This window comes from Larus michahellis, chromosome 2 (assembly GCF_964199755.1).
Source record: "Larus michahellis chromosome 2, bLarMic1.1, whole genome shotgun sequence".
NCBI classification, from domain to species: Eukaryota; Metazoa; Chordata; class Aves; order Charadriiformes; family Laridae; genus Larus; species Larus michahellis.
This window is the reverse complement of record NC_133897.1, coordinates 28,519,273-28,540,716: the sequence shown is the minus strand read 5'-3', so window position 1 is coordinate 28,540,716 and position 21,444 is coordinate 28,519,273. Positions and strand designations below refer to the sequence as shown.

Here is a 21,444-nt window from a genome sequence, read left to right as displayed (position 1 = left end):
TTAAACCGAGGACACGGTATAACCCAGCTGTGCAAGTCATTGTATCGTGAACCTGCTTTTCACGGAGCGAGGGACAAAAAAACCCAGCCCCTCCACCAGACTGGCAGTACTGTTACAAGGTGATCGCCTACAGAGAAGCCATCGCAGCCGCCACATGCACAAACTTGTTCAGGCTAGTAGGCATTGAACTTTGCCTTTGTTTAAATCATCAACAGAATCTAGAATTAAGTGAAATGAATACACTTTGGAACATTTAAAAAACAAGGTATTTCTATCTTTCATGTTACATCCCAACTCTTACTGAATAGTTTAGTCATAATCTCCCTTTCAAGCTGCTTCCTTCCTTCTCTGATGTGATGGGCAAGGAATTTAAAAGACAGTAAATTAGATTAAGTTTTGAAACAATGTTAAAATGCCAGAAAGAAAAAAAAACACCAACAAACCACCACAGGTTATAGATTAGAAGGACAGAAGGCCAATACTTGGTAGGCTTTGCCCAAATATAAATCAATAGTGAAAGAGAATAAGTAAGGAAAACAGATGTGTTCAGTGGTGGTGGCTTGTGTCCTTTCATCTTGCGGCGGACAGATTTATTCCACCCACAGTATTGAAAATACACCCGGCGCCTTCCACACCGGGCATCTTTCCTCGGCTTCGGTCGGTGCCGCACGCCAGCCAGCTCCGGGGAGACCAATCCACCCTCGCCGCCAGCAGACCCGGCCCGGCGACCCTCCGGTGTGGCGGCAGCCGCCGGAGCCCTCACGGCGGCCAGGGGCAGGCACAGGCGGCGGCGGCCTTTCTCCTCTCCTCCAGCACCTGCTCCCTCACCGCGCCCCGGGGGTCAGGGCGGGCCGCGGCTGCAGCCGGAGCTGCCCAACGGCGCCGGAGGCGGCAGCCGGCGGCCGGTGCGGCCGGGCTCCGGGGCAGCGGCGAGGAGCCAGGCCCAGCCGGCGCCAGGGAGGCCGCCCTGAGGGGAGCAGGGAGGCAGCGCCGGGGCAGGGCGTGCCGGGCCGGCGGGGAGGGGTGCGGTGTGAGGCGGCCCCGTCCGGGGGAGGCGGGGCGGCGAGAGGGGGCGGAGCGGCCGGCAGCCGGTTGCCGGCGGGGCGCAGGCGCGGTAGTGGCAGGCCGGTCTCCCATCGGTCTCCGCGGGCGGCGGGTACGCGGCGCTGGGGCGGCAGGCCGAGCATGTCGGAGAAGAAGCAGCCGGTGGACCTGGGGCTCCTGGAGGAGGACGACGAGTTTGAGGAGTTCCCGGCCGAAGGTGCCGGTTAGGGGCGAGGCCAGGGACGGGGGGAGAGGAGGAGGCGGCGGCGGCGGCGGCGGTGGTGGTGGTGGTTCCGTATGTAGGCCGCGGCCTGCTCCGGGCCGGTGGGCTGAGGCGAGGAAGGACCGTGCGGCCTGCGGCGGGCGGCGGCGGGGCCGGGGCGCGGCGTGTCAGTGGGTCCCTGACCGCGGAGAGGCCCCGGGGGTCTCTAGGGCGGTGCGGTGCCTCCCCGCAGGCACCGCTTCGGCCGTGTTCTTACGGGGTAGCTTCCCGGTGCCCCGCGGCTTCCTGCCTCCCTCCCCGGTCCCGGCGAGGGGTGCGGGGCTACAGCCCTGCCAGAGCTGGGGCGGAGCAGGGGCCCGCGGGCTGTGCCCAGCTGTGGCGGTGTCCCGGTGCTGGGCAGGTCGCGGTCCGAGTGCTGTGTCATCGTGCGGGGGAGCGGGGAACCAGCGCGGGGGAAGCGGGCTGCGCCGCCGCGGTGGGGGCGAGAACCAGGCTGAGGGCTGGGAACGGGGGGCAAGGTGGAAAAAAAACCCGTGAAAAGGAAATAACGCACTCTGCAGCTATTCTGAATCTCTTTGCCTTTTGAAGCACAAATATTTATGTGTTGGTTTGCTTTTCGTAGGTACAAATATATTGAATGAGGAGCTTAAATCTGGACTTCAATAAAACAACTCGGGGTCCTTTTACAGATACAGTCTTGACAAGATCCCTGTTAGGGCGTGATTGTTTCATCTGTGCCTTTAATTCTGGGAATTGTCTCAAGCTGTGGTTAATGAGAAATGATACAAAACATGATGGATGAAGTGTCAGGGTTTTTTTTTCTGTAATGTCTTCATTATACATGATATTTTTTTCTTTTTTTTTTTGTGGCCTTACAAGCCTTAGCTGTTCTGAATCCTTCAGTACTGGTACAAATATTATTTTTGCACTTATTGATGGAAAAAGTTATTAACATAGTTGAAATGATAGCTAAACTAAACTGAGAAGACTAGCCCACCTTTTCCATGACAGGCCTGTTTCCTAAACAGGCAAAAAATGTTTATCTTATATAACGTAAATTAAGTTTAAGGAAGTCTTTGAACCATGCTTCTGAACCTTGGATTGGTCAGAGCACTGAATTGCTGCTATAGAAGGTGAAATTAATTCTACTTGAATCTAGCTGTACTACTGAAACCAAGTACTGTGCAAACTTCCTGGGTAGAACAGAGATTTATTAAGGAGTGACCACAATCAGGCTTCTTGCTAATCTGTCTTGCAAAAAATAAGAACCTCTAAAGAGGCCCGTTTAAATCCTCAAGTGAGATAATAACGTTGAGAGATTATAAAGAATGTTCGGACCGCTTTGAATGTTATCTTCAGTACTTAGGAAAGAATCATGACAAATATGTGCTCAAAGCCATGCCGAATTGTTGTTCTTTCAAATTAGAACACCACTTCCTATGCAGCAGAAAAAACTATGTGTTCTATTACCCAGTTTTGATCCAAAGGAAATTGGATAACGCAAACTTATGTTAAGGGATAAAAACATTGGCTTTTTGGGAATTTCTTTTATTCTGACATAAAACTTTTCTTCAAACAATTTATCAAATCAAGTTTATATATCAAAAGCAGATGTGTCTTGTTTTTATAGGACAGTTTATTTCAAGTACAGCATAATAGATTCAAGTGTATGTGAATTGGTCACTTAAAAACTTCTTGTACAGTGCTTTTCAAGATGTAAAATGTAATGTGTAAAATGATAGGATTTTAGGTTTTTTATCCTCTGCTCTAAAAACTGGTTTTTGTTTTCCTTGCCCAAGTGCAAAATATGGCAATCAGTGATCAGTATATTAAAATATATTTTGTTAAGGAGTCCAGCCATGACAAGTTTATCAAAATAGATTTTGTAATTTTGGTATATGTTAGTGATACTTAATGGTAGCAGGCTCTTAATATTTTCAATGCCAGATAATGCTCTATCATTTTTTACTAGTATTTAGTCACAAGCATCTAATGTAGCTGGGAATAATAACTTTAGTATGCAATTCTGGGGTATAGTGTCAACACTGTAGATACTGTAGACTCTTGTAGCTACAGCAAAGAGAATATAATTTAGGCTTTACTTTCACTCACCACCACCCCCAGTGTGGAAGATGACGTGGGGCCTTTGTGACTCTTCTTCGCTCAGTGTGATTTGGAGCATGTTTTCACAGTCTTCCCAACTGACCTTTTATGATTGAAGCCGCTGCTTGTGCTGGATACTAGTTAATAGGATTTTTCTTTTTTTCTTTTTTTTTTTTCAAATGTGTAGATCTGTCTGAGCTACTTGTATGTTAGTAGATAGAAAAGTTTGACTTTGTGTTCAGTTTAAACTGTTTTGAGCTTTGTTTTTTTGTATCTTTGAAATCCAGATAAATAAGTGGTAAAGCTTTTTTATTTTGATGAAAAAAAATCCATTGTGTGTCAATAGGCAAAGCTTATCGCAGGTAGTTCTAAAGTAAAAATACTTCCCTTTGAGCAACTAGCAGTACAACTTAATTGAAACACTGCATTTTTTCTTCACTTTTTCTTCCCAGTTCCTTCTTTTGCTGTTCTTGGGACCAGTAGGGTTTCTATGCTCCTTCATTTATTCCTATTAATAATTTATTTGAGTTGGGAAGTTTAATTGTGATGCCTTCTATGGTGTGTAATCAGTTACAAATGTATTTTCTTGTCCTGGTGAATCTCAAATATTAATTTTGTTGACTGTTAATGTACGAAAAAGGAGGAGAAAATCCAAGGACCAACCCTCATTCTTACAAACGATGATGTTATTGACAGTGAATTAGTTTTTAATCTTTTACCCTACTAGCTTCCCCCCCCCCGCATACATCTATCAATGCTTAATGTTACTTTGGGCCTTAGTCTGGATGGGCAGCAGATGATTTACTGAATTGTAAGGGGAAGAACAGTGTTACCTCTTTAAATATACTAAGAGACTTTGAGAAATACAAGGTCACAAGTGTAAAAAATTGAGGTGCTTGTTATTTTGGTAATGTTAGAAAAAACTTGGTGTCTGTCAGTAAAAGAAAGCTGAGAAACTGTTCCTCAGTCAAGTAAACTGACTTGTATTTACACAGAAATTTTGAGCCTTATTGGTTTTTCATTTTTGTTATTTTTCTAACTAACTAGTTTGAGCGGTTTTTTTTTTTATAATGAAGCATTAAGTGGATGGTCAGTAATTTGTCAAGGGTGATGTGCCAGATTATAAGAAAAAGAAAAATTAAGTTAGCAAATGGACATTTAGTGTCCTGCCTCTGTAAGGACACAGCTTCTGCTCTTTTGGGAGCCCAGAAGTAGGTGGTTATGGGTAGCAACTACTGTTTGCAGATGCCTCTTTCAATTTGCCTTTGCTTCTGCATCACAGATACATTTTTGGCCTTTATCCATAAACTGTCAGCATCTGATCTCAGTGAACTGAGCATCTATGTGCGTGTGTTTTGGCAAAAGCATTTGATATGTATTTACTTTTTTAATCAGGAAAAAAGGTATTTAAATACAAACCTGGAATCGTACGGTTTTTGTTGAGCTTTTAGGAATCAATATTGCTTTCTTTTCACAATGGTGCTACAGCTTGCCCATTTGTATGCAAAATGTCCCTTACGAATGTGTAATCCTGCAAGCCATGATGTGAAGCGTGTAATGATTTTTTTTACCAAGTTGCATTTCTATTATAATATGAGAAATTGTGCAGTGTTTTTTTTTTTTAGATCTTTCTGTGCTTTTTGATCTCATAAACACTTGTATATGATACAGACTTTTCTGTTAAAGTGAGAAATTTCTTACCAGCTGAAGTCTGCCTTACCCCAGAGGCTGAGCTAATCTGTCAATAAGACAGGGTACCAATAAGCAGAAGATATTTAGACCTCTTTTCCTGTCTTTAGATTGGACTGGTTTAGATGAAGATGAAGATGCACATGTCTGGGAAGACAATTGGGATGATGACAATGTTGAAGATGATTTCTCGAATCAGTTAAGGTAATCTTATTTTTAATTTACTGTTCTAGAAGATGGATAAAATATTTAAAATGGCATTGTTTAGTTAATATCTGAGAGTTTGAAATCTGCTTACTTTAAAAAAATAGAGATCTGAAACTGGAATAAATGAAAGCTCTGCTTTGTGCTTTTCTATCTAAAACTTTTCAAAACCAGATGGAGGGGATTACAGCACAGTTTGGAGTACTGATCAGCATTTCATCTTTTAATAATTGTACTGCCATCCCTGAAATATGCCTAATGTCATTGACATGTTCAGGCTTTTGTGGTGTTACACAAGTTAATACAAAGATCTCTGCAAATTGTGATGCAGTTGACACTTTTTCAATTTAATTCCTTTTCTATGGACTTTTCTACGTGTATGTGAAAATTCTGACCTGTACTGCAAAGATCAAAGGCAAAGGATCCAAGATTACTTCTTCTGCGCTTTGGTGTGCAAAATGTGTTGTTACAAATTTTTTTTCTATACCTTCAAATAGCATTGCTGTTCTTTATCCAAATGGACAAATTTTCCAGAGATCGGGTATCTATATTAATGTTAAGGTTTCCTTCTTGTGTGTGATGAGCATGCTGTTTATGAGCAACAATAGCAAAGTAATTGTTCATAACGTGCTTTAAAAAAAGTGATAGCAATTTGGATACCTGTAATCCAGTTGTGTAATCCTCTTTGTCACTTGTAGTTTCAGTTAATCCTTTACTTTCTAATTTAAACTGTTTCAAGCATCAATACAAACTCACATTTTATAATTAATCTCCCAGTATGTTGCATGAGGAGCAGACTGTCTGTAATACAGCCTGCTTAAACGTTCCTGGGTTGATCTCACTCATTGTCCTCTAGTCAAAGGGATCCTTTCTCTGGAAGATACAAAAATAGTCTTTGGTATAGTTGTTTCTAATAAGGTTGAAAGGCAGTTAAACTGTAATATTGGAAAACAAGCTGATACATAGTGAAACAGACTTTCAAGGGATAGTGTAATTCTCAATAAACACAGTTGGTCTCGACAAACCTTCAGTAACTGTGCCTTAATTGTAGCCTGTAGTATTGGTGACTGCATACTAGTGTTAAAATGATAGTTTGCGATGTTGCTTGGTTGCAGCATGTTTTTATTTCATCCTTAGAAAATGCTGCAGTCTTCGCTTCTAAAATTCCACTACTACATATGTAAACTAACCTGAAATATTTTTAGAGATTTGGACTACTGTATCTAGATACACATATGCTAAGACTAGGAGATAAAACAGGATTCAGTTCTCTTTGGTGTGTTTGGAGGCAGGTGAGAAGCAAAGCGGGGACAGGGCAGGGGCGATAACATTTGCGGTTGCTGACTTACTATCCTGGCAACAGCTAACAATCCTGACAAAGCAATCCTTTTCCTTCAGAATTGTTCACTGGAAGGTGCATTGCACCAAGATTTAAAAATAGTGTGCTCTGGTATTTTGATTTAAAACAAACAAAGAAAAAGCTCCAATTATTTTGGAAGTACATGCATTTAAATAGCTCATGTTAGTGAGCTCATTTGGTTTAAGGAAATCTTGAGAATAGCTGGTATAAGATAATTGTTTTTTCTGATGTGTCTGGAGTTGTTGCAGGCTCACAGGTGCTGCTTTGCACCATATAGTTGTCCTCCAGCTATGGTGGGTCTGAGTACAATATCTATGATTAAAACAAGTGTTTGAATTTTTCACTTAGAAGTCACTTCTAGTGATCTAAGATACTAAGCTGAAGTTGAAGAACTGTAGAGTAAGTGAGGTTAAGGTTATTAGTATGAACCAAAAAGCAGTATGACATGTTCGTATTCTAAAATTATTGCATAATGTGCAGTATATTTAATTTCTAAAAATTTAAATGTCTGACAGTATTTTTTGTGTGTTTTAATATACCTATCTTTTTTCTATACAGAGCTGAATTAGAAAAACATGGATACAAGATGGAAACCTCATAGTTTTTGCTGAATATGGAGTGGTTTAACATTGAACTGTGGATAGACTATATTGAGGAAAGAAGAGGAGGTCGAAAATGAGAAGACACACTTAGTTCATTATGTGCTTGGATTTATTATTGTTTTGTATAAAAAATAAAGTTTTTAATCTTAGCCTACTCATATGTTCAGCCTCTACTAATCTGGTAACTTGTATTTTGGTTCTGAAATGCCTTGTGCAACAGAATTCATGGATTTACCTAGAATGCTACTAGTGATCTTTTGTGACTGATGGCATTGCACCAGCTCCCATCATAGGGAACCAGATAAGCATTGACAGAATGAAAAATAGTGGACATTTATCTCATAGGGGATGTGGAGATGTCAAAAAGAAATAAAATACTCGTCTATTCCAATTAAAATGCAGCAGAAGTAGAAAGGAATTGTGGGGAGTGATGAAGCTTATTTTGCCTCAAGATTTTCTTTCATAATGACTTGTTTTACTTTTGTTAGTCTAAATTTCACATAGGTGCCAGTTTGATAGCCTCGAAAGGTAAAACCCACTTTCAAGTGCATCTTACAACAGCAGAAATCCAAACTCTCCATTCTTGCCCTGTCACTTCTCCAGCGTGTTAAAGAAGAGACCTCTCTGGAGGTGAGAGAAGTTCTGTTCTCATGCTTATTGAAGCCTAGGAATGTCTGCTGAAATTGCCTCCAATTTGCCAGTTACAGCAGCTCATCCGTATTGCACAAACTCGCCTGCTGAGAACGGAAATCAAACTTCCAACTCATTTCATGCAGGCCAACAAATAGTTACCAGATAGATACAGCAGTAGTGACTGGATTTGATTACTCTCTGAACTAGAAAACAGAAGGTGGAAATTACAGAACCTATTACCAATTCCATGAATCCTCCCCAAAGGAGCTGTTAAAGCTGGTGTACGCAAAGACATAGGGAGATACGGCAATCCTGGAAGTGTAGGCCATGATTGCAAATTTAAAAAAAAAATAAATAATTCTAGTAAAGGGGCAAGCATAGCCATGTACTCCTGGAATTTGTATTAGCTGCTTGCTTTTTCAGCAGTTGACTGTCAAGAAGCAGAGACGTAATTGTTATTTAAAGTGAGCTTCTGGAACGAAGGTGTTAGTTGGTGGACTATACGTAAGTAATTGAAACTTGTTAAGCAAATAGCTGAGTATCTTATGTTATAATTGCATTTATTAGTGCCAAATGCTAGGAAGCTTCCCCCTCCCCAAATTCTGTAGGTGATGCTATATTTGTGGTGGAGGCAAGATTCACTGTGACCTTTACTGCTTTCTGAAGATAGCTCTGTAAAGCCTGAGACCTATTGCCAACTGAATCGTTCTGCAGAACTAAATGTTTCGGGTAGCGTTGGATGGATTCAGTTTGTCCAGTTCTGTACTGTATGGGGACAAAAAAAAAGGGAGGCCCTTACACTTAGTGCCCTGTGCCCAAGGGAGTGACTTGTTCACACAAACGTGTGGCTCAGGCAGCCCAATTCAGCAGAATACAAAGTCCTGGAGTTCACATGTTGACAAGGAACGAATGAAAAGTCTATATGGAGCAGCAAACGGCAATGCAAGCGTCCCCAAGTTCATGTTGGGAGTGTAAGAAAAAAAAATACGTTCAGTACAGTTGTGGGGTTGCTGGTGTTACTAACGCATCAATATTGGGAAGCTGAGTAATGAGACTGACCAAAAGAAGATGACAGGAGAATTACGGAGATGTCTGGAGCAATCTTTGGCTAGGGACAGCTGCTTTCCATTACAGGATGCTGGAAACCTGGCTAAAGCAGCCCTGTCACATCAACTGCTAGCAGCGGGAGGAAGCCATGGAAGCAGAAAAGCATCTTTGCCTTGAGAAATCTTAGTTTTTGCTGAGCCACGGTTGTCTCACTTTAGTTATCTTTTTCTGCTTTCTTCACAAAAGCAGGATTGGAAGGGAAGTCTGGGTTGAGGTGGTCTGATGGCTCTGCACTCTTGCAATTACAACCGTCGGCTGCTAGCACGTGACCCAAAACCCCCAGCTGGAAAAAAAATATAAAAAAAAGGAAGCTGCTTTGAAGGTCAGTTTGATGATACAGTCTGTATAATGCTGTCTGCATAAGAGAATTTGGTGCAAAGAAGTAAACAAGAAGTCATGTGCAAAGTGGTGTGAGAGTGTAGCTTATTGCAAAATCAAGTACTTCAGGGAGGCTGAAGGCCTGTGTAATTACCACTCTATTCTTTTTTGCCCTCAAGTTTATTGTGTGGACACACAGTTCCTCTTATTTTAAGCTTTCTAGTATAAAAATGACTTAGGAACCTTTCTACTTTGGATTTCTTTCTAAAAATTTTCAAACCCGTCTGCTTTTGAGACTGAAGCTAGACTTTTTTTTTCCCCCTTTTTTTCACCTTTGACAGCTTTGGTGTTTTAAGGGGAAGCTGAGATGGCTGTCCAGGATATCACCGTAGCAATTCACCTTAATTTACCTGTTACACAACTTTAAAAGGAAATAACCTTCCCACGTGCTTGGACGCTTGAGTTTTTTAGGTTGGACGTGCTAGGACAAGTTTTCTTTGGAGGTCTTTCTTGGAGGTGTTCCAGCGGTCCCTGTTAGCTGAGGAATGCATGAAGTGTGGGAGATGGGAATGCTTTGGGGGTGTGAGGGAGAGAAGACAGGGATTTGGGAAGGAGGATCTGCAACCCATCAAGAGTCGGAATGTGGTGGAGGGAGGGAGGTTTGGCAAAGATCTGAGCGCAGGAGATGTTGGGCTTTTTGGTTAAGAAAGTAGGACGTGTGCATGGTGGGGACGGGGACTGGATAACCATCTGGGTCTGGGCTGCTGCGTAGTTTCCATTCCATGCTGTGGGAAGGAGATTCAGGTTGCAAAGATGTTGACGTTGCCCTGTGTTTGGGGACTGAACCTCCTCACCAGCCTGTCCCTCAGCCAAGCCGTGAGACTCTTGGACGCAGTGTCATCAGTGGAGCGTTGTCACTCTGAGCCATGCTGGGGTATGTGGCATTCGTCTAGAGCTCTCCACTACGTGAAGGTCGGGGTGGGGTTCTGCAGCGTGGGGAAGGTTGACGTGCTGTGGCCTAGGTGCCATCCCTGAGGATGTCCCAGGGCAAAGCAGCCAATTTGGGGGAAAGCTCTGAAGGGTGCATGGTTGCTAATGCGTTTGGCTCCCTCGCTTTACCGTGACCCCTAAGAAACTATACAGCTGTAAGAAGAGATGCAAAGTCACAGATAAGCCCACAAAATGGGGAGCAGGCAGAATTAAGGCTGTCCGGAAAGTCTTTAATTCAGCTCTTTTGCCTCAGAAAAAGCCCTCGTCGTTTTGCCATCGAGTCCCTGCCTCCCTCCCCTTGCCTGCACGACAGCAGGAACAGCTTCCCTAGATGCTTTCCGCTCCTGGGTCACAGCGTGTCCCGTTACCTGCTTATTGCGCTGGGTCCATGCCGTGCCGTACAGAACGAGTAGGTTTGGGTCTCTGTATCACAGCATCTGCGTGCTTTGCAAATGCTCTAATACATTTTCCACCGTCCCTGGGAGACAGAGAAGCGTTTTCCCCTCTTTGAAGTGTAGGCTAATTTTAAGTGCTTGGCATGAGACCCCAGGACCTCGTGTTTCACTGGGTTCAGTAATATGTAAAATGCTCTGCACGTTCAAATGTTTCTTTAGCTTAAGTTACTGCTGTGCGTATTCAGCATTTCTGCCGATCAGGATTTATGGGGTATCAAGTCAGCCACCCAGAAAAGGAGGAACGCGCATTATAACCTTTGCAGCTTTTGTAAGGAATGAGGCGAAGACTCCACAAGTCGCTGCCTTCCCCTGCTAGCTTTTTCTTGAACCTTGTTTTTTCTTACCCTGTTTTTTTTTCTTGAATGCTAGCAAGGACTAATAAGTCCCCTGGGGGAGGGGGCGAGAATAGGAAAATCTATGATCGTAAAATTAAAGGCTATGAGAATACGTGTGCGTGGAAAAAGGCATTTATATTGGACGGAGCTACAGTTCCAGCATTTCCTATCTTTTAAGTCTCTGACTTTACAGCCCTAGTAATAATCTTTTAATGCAGGTATGATTTTGTGTTTGCATAATAATACAGCTAAATTTGATTTCATTCCAAGGCGTGCAGGGAAGTAAGAAGATTGATGCCCAGAAAGTTTTTGTGACGGAATTTTACTAAAGAATGAATGTTATGTAACATTTCAAACACGCCGAGATCCTTCAAGATGAAGCTTGTGATATAAATGTAAAATATTTGCAAACTGTAATTTAGCAACCGTTTTAAAATCATAGTCAGTATTCCAACCTCTTACATGCGGCGGGTGAGATCCTTTGTCAACTGAGAGCTAAGGGCAGTGAATGTGAGATTCATTAAGTAATTATATAGGAACATTAATTTGAAATTAATTTCAACAGTTGTCTTAGACATTAGCAACCAAATTAGGAGACCGAAGGCAAACAGTAATGCAGCTTAATACTTTTAATAAATGAAGGCATTTGAAGTGATTTACATAAATCGGATGATAAGCCCTCATTTAATGGGCTTCCAAACGCTCCCTGCCTCCCCTTCCCGTTCACCTTCGCACGTCTCCAGGATGCGGCCGTGCTCCGCATCTCCCCGGCTCTCTCATTACATTGTGCTTTTCTCAAATCCTTCCCTGCATTGACTTCGTAGTAAGCGGTCAGACTTTCTGGAATTTGTTAGGGTGAGCTGGAACCTCTTAACGCTTCTGAATCCGCGGCGCTGCGAGGCATGGGGAAGGAACAAGGAACGGAGCCACCACTGACAAGGCCCCCAGGAAAATAAATGGTGGAGAATGAAAAAAAAGGCAGATTAGGGTATGGGGGGATGCTTGCCTACAGGCAGGGCAGGGAGATGAAAACCAGCCCATCAGCAAATGAATGGGTCAGATGCAATGGATAATGACCAGCCCTTTTCATCTTTTCCGCAGTGAGCTCAAGGCTGTTAATGAAAAGGAGCAGGCGCTGCTCTGGATTTACATTGCACCTGATGGAGGCATGGCCGCTCCGGGACGCATCGGGGATGCCAAACCGGCCCTGCCAACACTCCGGCCACCCGCCTTGGGTTCCTCCTGCCATGAGTGAAATAAAAGCACTTCCTTCCCGAGGGAGCTGGTGGTCCGTGAGATGTAAAAGGCGAGATAGATAGGGCAGCTGGGGGGTGGGGGGATGCTGGGCTGTGTTTCCCTTTCTTGTGGTATTGCTTTGCAGTGTCCCGGTAGGATGCGGTGGGACTATACAGCCCAAGCCTCTAACATCCGTACAGATTGAAAGGATGAATTGTCCCAGTCCCGGTTCAGTGGTACTGTCAAGCTGGCAATATAATGTTGGGACCTTGTTTGTCAAGACGTGGGTGACGAACCGACGCGATATGGCCACTTCTCCCTTGGGGAAAGCATTGGGGTGGCTGGGTGGTACCAGCAAATCCAGAAAACAAAGGTGTTAACGATTCTGTTTGTGCTCAGCTCAGTAACACTTTTTTACTCCAAAGAGAACCAGGTCAGGTCAGAAATGCAGAGAGAGAGGCATAAGCTCTAGCCGAAGAATTTGATCAATCTGACTCTGAAGTTTTTAAGGCATTATTTTTCTTCCTCCCTTCCCAAGCTGTCTGTTGTGCCCTCCATGCAGGTGAGTGTGTCCTGGGGCTTAAACTGGCAGACCTGAAACCGGCAGTTCACCGTGGAGGAGGATCCCAGCAGGACATGAGGGCAAACAGGAAACCATGGCAGCAAGAGGCCAGATTAAAAAAAAAATCCAAACACCACAACCTTTTCTACCTGATGGTTAAAATGGGAAAGGATGAAAAGCACCCCTAAGCAGAAGGCAGCGTCTGAGGAGGTACATGAGCACATCACGTGGCACCACTGTTGAATCGCTGTAAAAAGGGATTCACTCCAAATTACACATGTAACTAGTAGTGTAAATGGATCCATCACAAGACCATTGCTTCAGCATCTTTTTAGAGCGTATTAATTAATTATTTTTTTCTGGGGCATATTAAAAATGCAGAGGGTGCAGTACAAAGTGGATCTCATCCCACAGCTATGAGCTCGGTTCTCTGACTGTCCTGTTGCAGGGCCCGTCTCCTGAGCACTCAGCGCTGCAACCAGGGGTGGCTCTTCGGTCTCTTCAGAGCCAGGCTCTGGCTGCAGCTGGTCCCTGGTACCCCAGAAGGGAAACTGTCTGTGTAGATGTGGCAGCAAGACGGGTGCCACTGCATGTTGCCTACTGGGACCCTTGGCTTCAGCCTAGGAACGTGACTTTCTCCCAGCCTCTGACTTGACATTTCACAAATGAAGCATTAGCTGCTAAGAAATTTAAGGGATTTCATAAAAATGTGCATTGGATTCTGTTCCTTGCTCAGCTACTCTATGATCAACGTCCATTAGAAGAGAGAGCAAACTACTGTTTTGTTGCCTGTGAGCACAGGTGAGATTACATTGGTACTGTACATCTTTCCCAGGATGGCATTTCTAGACATTTCTAGGCATCAGAAGCTTGCCTCGTTAGAGACTGTCTGTTCCCCTTTGTAGGTACTTGGCTGTCTGGCATGGGCTAAGCCTTAGAGGTATTACAGCAGTTAAAAGAGTAATTATAAAACCAATGGGTAGAGGTTTGATTGCAACTTGATGGAGCTGCAGAAACTCTGTGACTCATCTTAAACAGAGTATATATATTACAGTTATAAATAGACTCCTTTTTTTTCGCGGTTGCAAGGACATATTTAGAAATTGCCGTTCTTTTTAAAAATAACTTTGATGTTGTACAGGTATCTAGGGCTTGCAGGTTACATTGTTTATTGAGAAAACACACACTTTAGTGGTAGCTTTCTGTCACCCCAGGCATCCACGGTGCTTTTACAAACACAGCATCAGACATGGCCCCTCTGCCCTGAGACTCTCAGTGAGACAGGAACAATGCACGGGATACCCTGCGAGAGAGAGGATGGGGCGGGTTGTGATGGCCACTGGTAAAACAGCACAAATAATGGATTTGGGGGGGCAGGCAGAAGAAATGAAAAAAAAGTCTCCTGAGTGAAGAGGTCAGGATGAAGCAAGGGACACCCTGATTCAGCTTCAGTGCATAAAATGGACCAGATCCAGTTTGCTTCTGGATTGAAAACGCTGATACGAAATGAGTTCTCTTCCTAGCTTGAAGAACAGCGTACCTGAAAGGCATAGGGAACTTGGTCAATTTGTTTCATCCAGGAGACTGTTGAGTGGTGATCTGATCGTAGTTCTCAAGTTCCTTTATGGAGAAGAAAACCGTCCCATAGGAAGATGGCTTTTTAACCTCACGTTAAAGGCAGAGTAAGATGGAGAGACTGGAAGCTCAAGTTAGACAAATTCAGGTGGTACATTTTTACAGCAGGTTCTGAATTGAACCACTGAAAGATTTTTCTCCCTCAGATGCAGTGGTTTGTCTACCATGGAGCTGGTACTCAAGATTGGGCTGCTTCTTGATGCTTTGTGATGGCTGAGCAAGAGGGTGTAGGTGTGATGCAGGAATGGCACATGGAAATAGAGACATGTTAAAGGGGATAAGTGCATACGAGCATTTCAGTCCTTTCTCACCATGGCTTTCCTGTTCTCCTGTTCAGCACCGCAGTGATTTTTGCTGTGCATCAATAATAAGCAATGTGAGTTCATATTGTACCATCTCTAACCTCTTCCATGACAGAAAGTACTAAATCAGACAGGCTGCCTGCCAGGTCCTTATCTCCTCCTGCTTTAACTTTATTGTTGTCAAAGGGTGTTTATCAATTTTACGTTGGTGTGAGATCAGAACCTGGAGCCTGAGGACACGGAGAAAAAACAGTCTGCAGCCATGGACTGGAGGAAGCGCCACAGGGTCGTTTGTGGTGTGTATGGAGCTGCTCCCTGGACACCCCTGGGCTGCTGGTGTCGTTCTGTGTGTACGGTCTCTTTCTCTCCTCCTTCATAAGACTGCAGAGACAGGGATTTAAATACAACATCTTAACTAAACCAGACTCCTTACAAACTTTCAAAATATTGAGCAAGGTGTAAAAAATCCCAAGTATTTGTTATTTTCAAGGGGCACTGTTTGGAGTCCAGTGGCTGGAGTCCTTTCTGTTGGAAACTGTGTCATGAGTTTCAGCATTACAAATTGGGAACATAGGAGTGATTTTTCCTCTAGACGGTCATATTAGCAAGAGCACTCAGTGAGCTTCCTCCTTGGTTTTGCCAAAGCTAGTTCCAGTAGGTGGAAGAGTCTCACACTCATCTTACCTTTGCCACTTCCAGAAAGGTTTTGAAAACAGGAGAAAGCAGAGAGAAGACTCACGGAACTGATTCAAAAGAGATTCTCCATAGCAAGAAATGTAAATATTCTCCTGTGTTGCATATTGACAAGGTAGCTCAGAGGTAAATGTCACAGTATAAAACCACCTTAATACAGTGAAGGTCCCGTGTGCCTGAAGAGTGGCTGTAACGGGTTAGAGCAGAGGCTCTGTGCCCAAAGGGGTCAGCTGCTGGGAGGGCCCAGCCGGGAGGAGCATCCCTACAGCCAGAGCTTCCCATCGGAGACGTGCCATTAGCACTGCTGGCAGGTAGACATGAGTGTCCCATTTTGAGTGGGGAAACGGTCATGGAAGAGCATTTTTACCTTCACGGGAGGATGTCTCCATGGTGCAAGCTGGTGACTTTTATAGCTACGATGAGCAACGGTGATCGTCTGAGGCACTTCAGCATCAGCTCTGTAGTGAGCGCCGTTAATCGTCATCACTGATTGCTCTTACTGAGACTTCAAGTGATTGGAGAAACTGCCCGATGTTCGTGAAAGGAGTGGAACCTCTTCAACCGACTGCTGGAAAATCTTGAAAACAAATATATGGTTAGTTTGGGAGGGGACGGGGTAAGTCAAATATTGCGTTAGTGGGTTTGGAAAAACATATGAGGAAAGAAAAAATGTAATTGTTGAGAAAGCAAGAGAGATGTGGAAATGCAAAAGAGGTAAAAGCCACAACAGCCACTGAGCTGAAGAGGGTAAGAAATGTTGAATTCATGCTGAGACCACCTCAGAGGCAAAGGATCCGGCATTCCTCAGGGAGGTATGTGTTGCATCAGGATGAATGCTTGTGCCTGATCCCCATGCCTGAGTGCTTCAGGGGTTTTGCCAGTGTCTGGTATGCAGAGCGGCACCAGGGCCTGGGCTGTGCCTCTGTGTCTATTTGTCAACATACCTGTTTTACAAAGTGGTGGCAAGCTCCCAGGCAGGGGAAGGCCAGAAACCTTCCCCTAGGTGGGGACTCCTCCTGCAGGAGGGCGTTCTGGTTTTGCTTACTTTGAAATGTTGGAAGTAGCAGCTGGTTTTAGGACACCTTGTTGTGCAAGCCATTGCACATCCCCACCTGGGCACACCCTGTGGCATTAGCCAGAATGTCTCTGGACAGAAAGTTTTATTTTTCAAAAAATATTTAGTTCCTGAAGCCAAGAGTCTCTGTGGGAATGTACCATGTTGAGCTACAGGTTTCAGATCTGGGATCAACATAAACACGGAACAGAGCGGGAGAGCGTACGAGGGTTGCTGGCAACTCCTTATCCCAGGGCAGGGAGCGGCTGGGTGGGTGGACCTCCTCTTCCACCTGCCACCCACCAGCCGAGGACCTGTGCCCCAGGTGTGGGGGTGGCAGCCAGACCCGCCGGTGATTTGCCAGGCAGGGTCACTTGTCACACAGATTTTCAGGAGCTCCTGAGTCTATGAAGAGAAAATGGTAATAAAGGAAAATTCCATTTTTTTGAGGGAGTCCCACACTGGCTATTCAGCAATATTTCTGCTATTTTAAGGAATTCAGTCGGAGACCCTGGTGGTCATTTTTATCTGGTAAAGTTTACTGAATTTGTAGCAGTGTAGTTCTCTGTATTTTCAATCATCCGACACTTATGTATCTGAAATTTATATCTTCTCATAAAAAATACTTCATTTTTTGCTTTCCACTGCCAGGGTGTTGGCAGACTTGTCTTTTAACAGGTTTACAGACTGCAGGAGAGCTTTGACCTCAGTACAACCCCTGCCCTCCCTGGGACTCGACCCGGATGGGTCTGTATTTTGTTACACCTCCCGTGGACCCTGCACCCTCCAATCTACCATCTGTCCTTCCACCTCGGTCAGGGCATCCAATAGATGTAGTCGCCCACAGATTTTTGACATCTAGTGTGCATGGTTAAAAACTATCCCCTGCTCAGAAATGGGGCAAATTATGTGGAGGGGCATTGGGCTGGAAGAAGGGGCACAGAGCTCCGGGACACCAAACAGTGGAGGGGAACCATGGGCTCCCCTCAGCTGCCACCTCTGAGGGGCAAAGGTGGTGGGGTGGGAAGAAGAGCAGATGTTGCCTTCTCAGCGGAGTCAGCACTGTCATAACACAGTACACCATTTTCAATGTTTCACTTAACTGCTACCACTCTTATAATTAGCAAATAAGCGAATGACATGCTATTAATGATCACTAGAAATTACCATAAGCCTTTCCTATTAAAGTGGTCTTTCATGTTATCAGAGGCCAATGCTCTCTTTGATAGTCACCCATTGTTTCGATAACTTTGAACTTTCATTTCTGTTTCATTTGAAATAAGACTGAGCAAAGGCAATATTACAGTCACAGGCCTGTGTTTGTTTTCATTGGGAATGCATTAGCATTTCATGGAAAAAAAGACTCTGCCTAAAAATCACGGAGCGATCACCAGAGCGATGCTCAAATAAGATTGTGAAGTGGTGAGGTGGAAATCCGCGCTCCCAGTAATGAGAAGGAAGTTGAGGCGCAGCAAAGGGAACGTACATAAAACAGGAGGTGTGCAGAGCTGCATTACTATAAGGGCCATCGAATCACACAGTGTCGGGGAGTTGGCACTGCTGATTTTGCTGGAGATTCAGCAATTTAAGTAACCTAATCAAGTGTCATAATTGATTGGAGGTTCATTTCCTCTCTTGGAAATCATTAAGGGTGGTCATTGCTTGCTAAAAGCATTTAATACATCCCCACAATGGAACGAGGGCGTTTCTCCCCCTTGCTGACAGAAAGCCGTTGCCAGCATGTGGCTGGGGAGCACGGTGGCCAGCGGCTCCGTGCCACCCGCCATTCAGCCCCTAAAAAGAGGTGCTGTGCCCCCACGTGCGGAGGGAGCCCTGCTGGGAGAATGACGGGGCTTTAACGCCAGCTGTTAACGAGCTGCACTCGATGCCAGGGAGGGATGTGCCGCGGGAAGCGGTGTGGTGTGGCATTACTTCCTTCTTTGTGGGAAGAGCTGAGACACCGGGGCTTTATTATTCAACTTGCTGAAATGCAGAATTGCTGATTAAATCGTCCCCTCTGAGGCTGATCCCATCCAGCTGTCCCATCCGCCCCCCCTCACCCACGCACAAGGGGTCATGAGGAAGAGCTGACTTCTGTCCTCAGCCACGTGCGCTGCTGGAGACCTGCTGCCCCACTGACGGGGGGACATGGCAGAGGCTGAGCCTGCCAGGCCAGTCCAGCCCCACGCTGGCGATGTTCAGCTGCTTACAGGTGTTTGCCTCTATGTGTAAATAAGATGTCTAAGGGCAGAGGTGCCCAGGGTGGCTCCTCACACGGGTGGTGGGCACCATTGGTGTGAGCTCACCTCTTGGTCCTTCCTCCCGGTGGCACTTGCCTGAGCGCACACCTAAAGCTGGGCAGCAAAACCTCTCCGTGGAGGAGCACAGCTCCAGCAAAGGGGATCTCCATTGCAATGACTTATCCAAATCACAGTCAAGTTCAGTCATGTTAGACGCTTCCCATTTTACATGTGGAGTGCAACACGTTACTTCTTTAATGTGTTTTGAAGTAACCTTTCTTGGATTTAGCCCATACAAGAGATAACACAGCTTCTTAACATTTGGCAAAAGGAGTATATCAATCCACAGGAAAGAGGGTTTATAATTTTATTGGAAGGAGCATTTGGAAAATAGTCAGCTTTATTTTTAAAGAAAATGTAAGCAATGTTAAAAAGCTGCCGTCTTTGTAAATCAGAATTTCTGACCTCCAAACACACAATATGGTCTCCAGTGAGCAGATTTCTGTGGGGTCTACAGAAGTACTTTCACCAGGTAGCTATACTATTGTGCCAACTTAGTGTAATCATTGTAATCAGCCAAACCAATTACAGAGTAACAACCTACTATACACATAATATTCTACGTATATATTAAGGATGTTCTGTTAAAATTGGTAAAAGTCCTCTATTTCAGCAGCAGGAAGAAAAGCCATCATCACTGGTTTTTTTTTCATGCTTCATTTCAGTGAAGACTTAAATATAGTTGCATTTATATTTTGCACCTTGGAAAATATTTGTATTTTAAAATAACACATTAAAGCTTTGAGCCTGAAAACACTAATGCACAAGAGTAACTTTATTTATACATTAGGAATATTTTAGTCAAATGGTCTAATGTTTGCAGAATCAGATTCTGAAAAATAATGTACTATTTTATGTTGTACCACTATTGGTGCAAAAATTAATGGATGCATTATTTAAATCAGGCATTTAGAGAGAAGCTTCAGAGCTTGGCTGTTTTTTGCTATCATATTGTTGGAAGAAACAAGTAAATAAAATCTGAGGGAATGGGAATTGAAAATAGAGGAAATGAAATGAAAACACGTGAAACATTCAAGATGTGAGGCACACCTGCTTCAGCCTGAAACGTCCCAGATTCAGAGCAAAGGCAATTTTCAACCTTCCCTCTGACCCAGGTTTTAGTAAAACTCTTGATCCGTCTTTTCACATCTCAAAAATCCTTTCATCATTTTGGTCTCCATCAACCCCAGAGGTTAAAGCTTCCCTTTCAGCTCTGATTGTCACAGATGTGGCTCTCTATGAGCGGAGACCCCAGGTTCATCCAGGACTGGCCTTTGCATTCAAACTCAAATGCTTTTTCTTCCAAAGCTCACACACACCAATTTGTTTAATGCTCTGGATATTAAGTATGGTCTTCAGAGAGAACACTTGGGACTTTGCTGGAACAAGATCACTTTTTAACCGGAAGAGTGGCTTCAGCCGGTCCGGCGAGCTGTGCTTGCTCGGCTGCTGGAAGGAAGGAGCCGAGGTCGACAAGCAACACCACTAGAGGAAACGCAGCAAACCTTTCCTGTGAGGACATGAAATATTACCCGGCACGGGCCAACAACAGAAGTGTTGGGTTAATTAGGCAGGTGAATCCTGCCTGCTGCCCGATGATGTCCTACACGCAGATAACCGTATTTGCTTCTGGAAGCGATCCTTACCGGACCTTTTATTAAACATCTAGCTAGCCGGTAATGGGAAAATACACCACCTGCCTCCATCAAAAGCACGTCTTGACTCCTTTCAGATTAGATTTTGACCCCAAAGTTGTGGTATTCTTTTCGTTGCCGTTTCTGTCACCCTCGAGTAGCTGCCGTGGTCTTGGTGCCATCGTAGTACCTACAGCAGGGGTCCCCACGCGGAGGCTGGGTCCGCAGCACACTTCACTGGGTGCCCCAGCTGGGTGAGCTGTAGCTCAGAGACAGCATGGAGATGCAGAGCTCTTGGGTGGTTAAGCAGTTCCTGCCATCAGCACTGTAATTTACTGGCAGCAAAATGAAACCTATACTTAATAAAATTCCCCCATTATAACACCTAACTAAATAACTTTTATCTCTTCCTGTGACTTTACAGTCACAATTCACTTTCTGTTTCGTGCCTGAGCCACCAAGCTGTGGAGACCAGCCCTCCTCACACACTCCTTTGGCAATACTTGGATATTTCACTCAGACCAGAACACCAGGGAGTTCCCAAAAGCAGCAGAGCTGGTTGTGTGGGGAAGCTAGGAGTAGAAATACCAGTGTGGATGAAATAATGACAGCCACAACCCTCTGCCTGAAATAGCATCTCAGTTGCACCGATTGTTGTATCGCGGTAACCCTAACTCCTTCCTGGGCCTGAGGTCTTCACAGAGATGGAAAAGGCACAGAAAGGGACCCCTGGGTGGGATGTTTTGTGCTTACCAAAATGGGTTATTTCTTTCCTGAGTAAATGCAGTGTGAACTTGTTGAGAAAGAGAGCTGAACTATTTCACTTTCTACATGACGGGTGGTTTTCTACTGCGTCATGACCCACAGGAGCTCGGCAGCCCCTGTGAAGACCTGACCATCTCTGTTTTTTTCTCTTTTGGCTCTCTGCACCTGGCCAGCCCTGCTTCCTGCTACAAAATTTCTGG

The 21,444-nt window shown here is 44.5% G+C and overlaps 1 protein-coding gene across 1 annotated transcript; it reads left to right on the top strand.

Moving 5' to 3' along the window:
- Positions 1 to 1,061: 1,061 nt before the first annotated feature.
- On the top strand, positions 1,062 to 7,379 carry SEM1 (SEM1 26S proteasome subunit). Its single transcript, XM_074574728.1, has 3 exons — positions 1,062 to 1,261; positions 5,170 to 5,263; positions 7,182 to 7,379. Exons 1-3 carry the CDS (start codon positions 1,186 to 1,188, stop codon positions 7,222 to 7,224), a joined length of 213 nt encoding a protein of 70 aa, XP_074430829.1. The 5' UTR covers positions 1,062 to 1,185; the 3' UTR covers positions 7,225 to 7,379.
- Positions 7,380 to 21,444: the final 14,065 nt, after the last annotated feature.

What these genes read in the sequence shown, in the direction of transcription:
- SEM1 (XM_074574728.1), top strand. Translation starts at nt 1,186, where the DNA reads ATGTCGGAGAAGAAGCAGCCGGTGGACCTGGGGCTCCTGGAGGAGGAC. An exon ending in TGAGGAGTTCCCGGCCGAAG is followed by an intron (nt 1,262 to 5,169) that starts GTGCCGGTTAGG and finishes TCCTGTCTTTAG; the next exon opens with ATTGGACTGGTTTAGATGAA. An exon ending in GATTTCTCGAATCAGTTAAG is followed by an intron (nt 5,264 to 7,181) that starts GTAATCTTATTT and finishes TTTTCTATACAG; the next exon opens with AGCTGAATTAGAAAAACATG.